General features: G+C 58.7%; 1 protein-coding gene across 1 annotated transcript in view; it reads right to left on the bottom strand.

Annotated features, from left to right (window-relative positions):
* Positions 1 to 1,038, bottom strand: part of PTSG_12568 (uncharacterized protein) — a gene marked incomplete at both ends in the record, with an annotated part of 2,610 nt that extends 1,572 nt beyond the window's left edge. The window contains 2 exons of the mRNA XM_004990740.1: positions 129 to 325; positions 540 to 1,038. Coding sequence (XP_004990797.1) covers positions 129 to 325; positions 540 to 1,038 — 696 coding nt within the window. The remainder of the gene's footprint in view (positions 1 to 128; positions 326 to 539) is intronic.
* Between the last annotated feature and the right edge of the window lie 31 nt (positions 1,039 to 1,069).

Below are 1,069 nucleotides of genomic sequence, written 5' to 3'. Positions count from 1 at the left end.
GAGATGGTGACAGCTACAACCAAGTGCCCAACGTCAAACGCTTCCTCGCACAGAGACAGCATCTTCGACTTCACATCAAATACATGCAGGATGAGTGCCAACACGTCACGTCCTCGCCACCAACGCACCGAGATGGCGTGGGTCAGGGCATCACCGCGCGACTGCATGATGTCGAGGATGGACAGTGGAAGCGGCCGCGCACCGGTTACGACACAGGCGCGCCTTTCCTCCGACACGTGCTCCCGGTCATCGTCCTTACTGGTCACCGTCTCCCTTGTGAACCGGCCCAAGAGCAGCCCATGCCTCACGCCACGATCACGGGCTTCTGCAAGGAAGAGCGGGTGAGGAGGAGAAGAAAGCGTTTGTCAGTGCACAAACACACACACACACATACACGCGCACGCGCGCACACAGCGCACACAGCACGCACACAGCACGCACAGACACACACAAACACACACATACGCACACGCGCACAGACACAGACACAGACACACACAGACACACATACGCACACGCACACACATACGCACACGCACCGTCTGCAGTGTTGCGGAAGCTGTTAAAGGCGAGGGAGGCAAACGTCAGGCTGCACAGTGTCACGTGCAGTGGATGGATGCTTGGCGTCTGCGTCTCTGGCGTTGTTGATGCCACCCCAGACCTGTTGGAAGGTGTCTGTGTCTGCGATCTTGACGGCGACGGCGTGGGTGCTGCTGTTGCCCTCGTCTTCGTTGTCGCTGTTTTCCTCGTCTCCATCGTTGTTGTTGGTGTTGATGGTGGTGGTGTCGTCGATGTCGTTGTTGGGGTCTCTGCGATTGACGGGGCAAACGGGTTGGGCTTCCTTTGCCTCTTACTGCTCGCCCCCGTCTTTGGTGCCAACTTTGTTGTTGCCCTTCTGCTTCGTCCTGACACGACGTCCGATGCTGTGTCCATTGTCCTGCCTTGCACCCCGTCACCGTAGTCCTCGCCCTCGCTGGTCCGGTCCACGCTCATCTTTCGTTCAGGTGTCACGTCATCCTCCCCACTGCTCGGCTGCATGTCGCGGAAGAACGGGTTGCTGTGGTGCCGC

Source organism: Salpingoeca rosetta (genome assembly GCF_000188695.1).
Source record: "Salpingoeca rosetta unplaced genomic scaffold supercont1.22, whole genome shotgun sequence".
In the NCBI taxonomy this organism is placed as follows: domain Eukaryota; class Choanoflagellata; order Craspedida; family Salpingoecidae; genus Salpingoeca; species Salpingoeca rosetta.
This window is presented reverse-complemented; position numbering and strand designations above follow the sequence as displayed.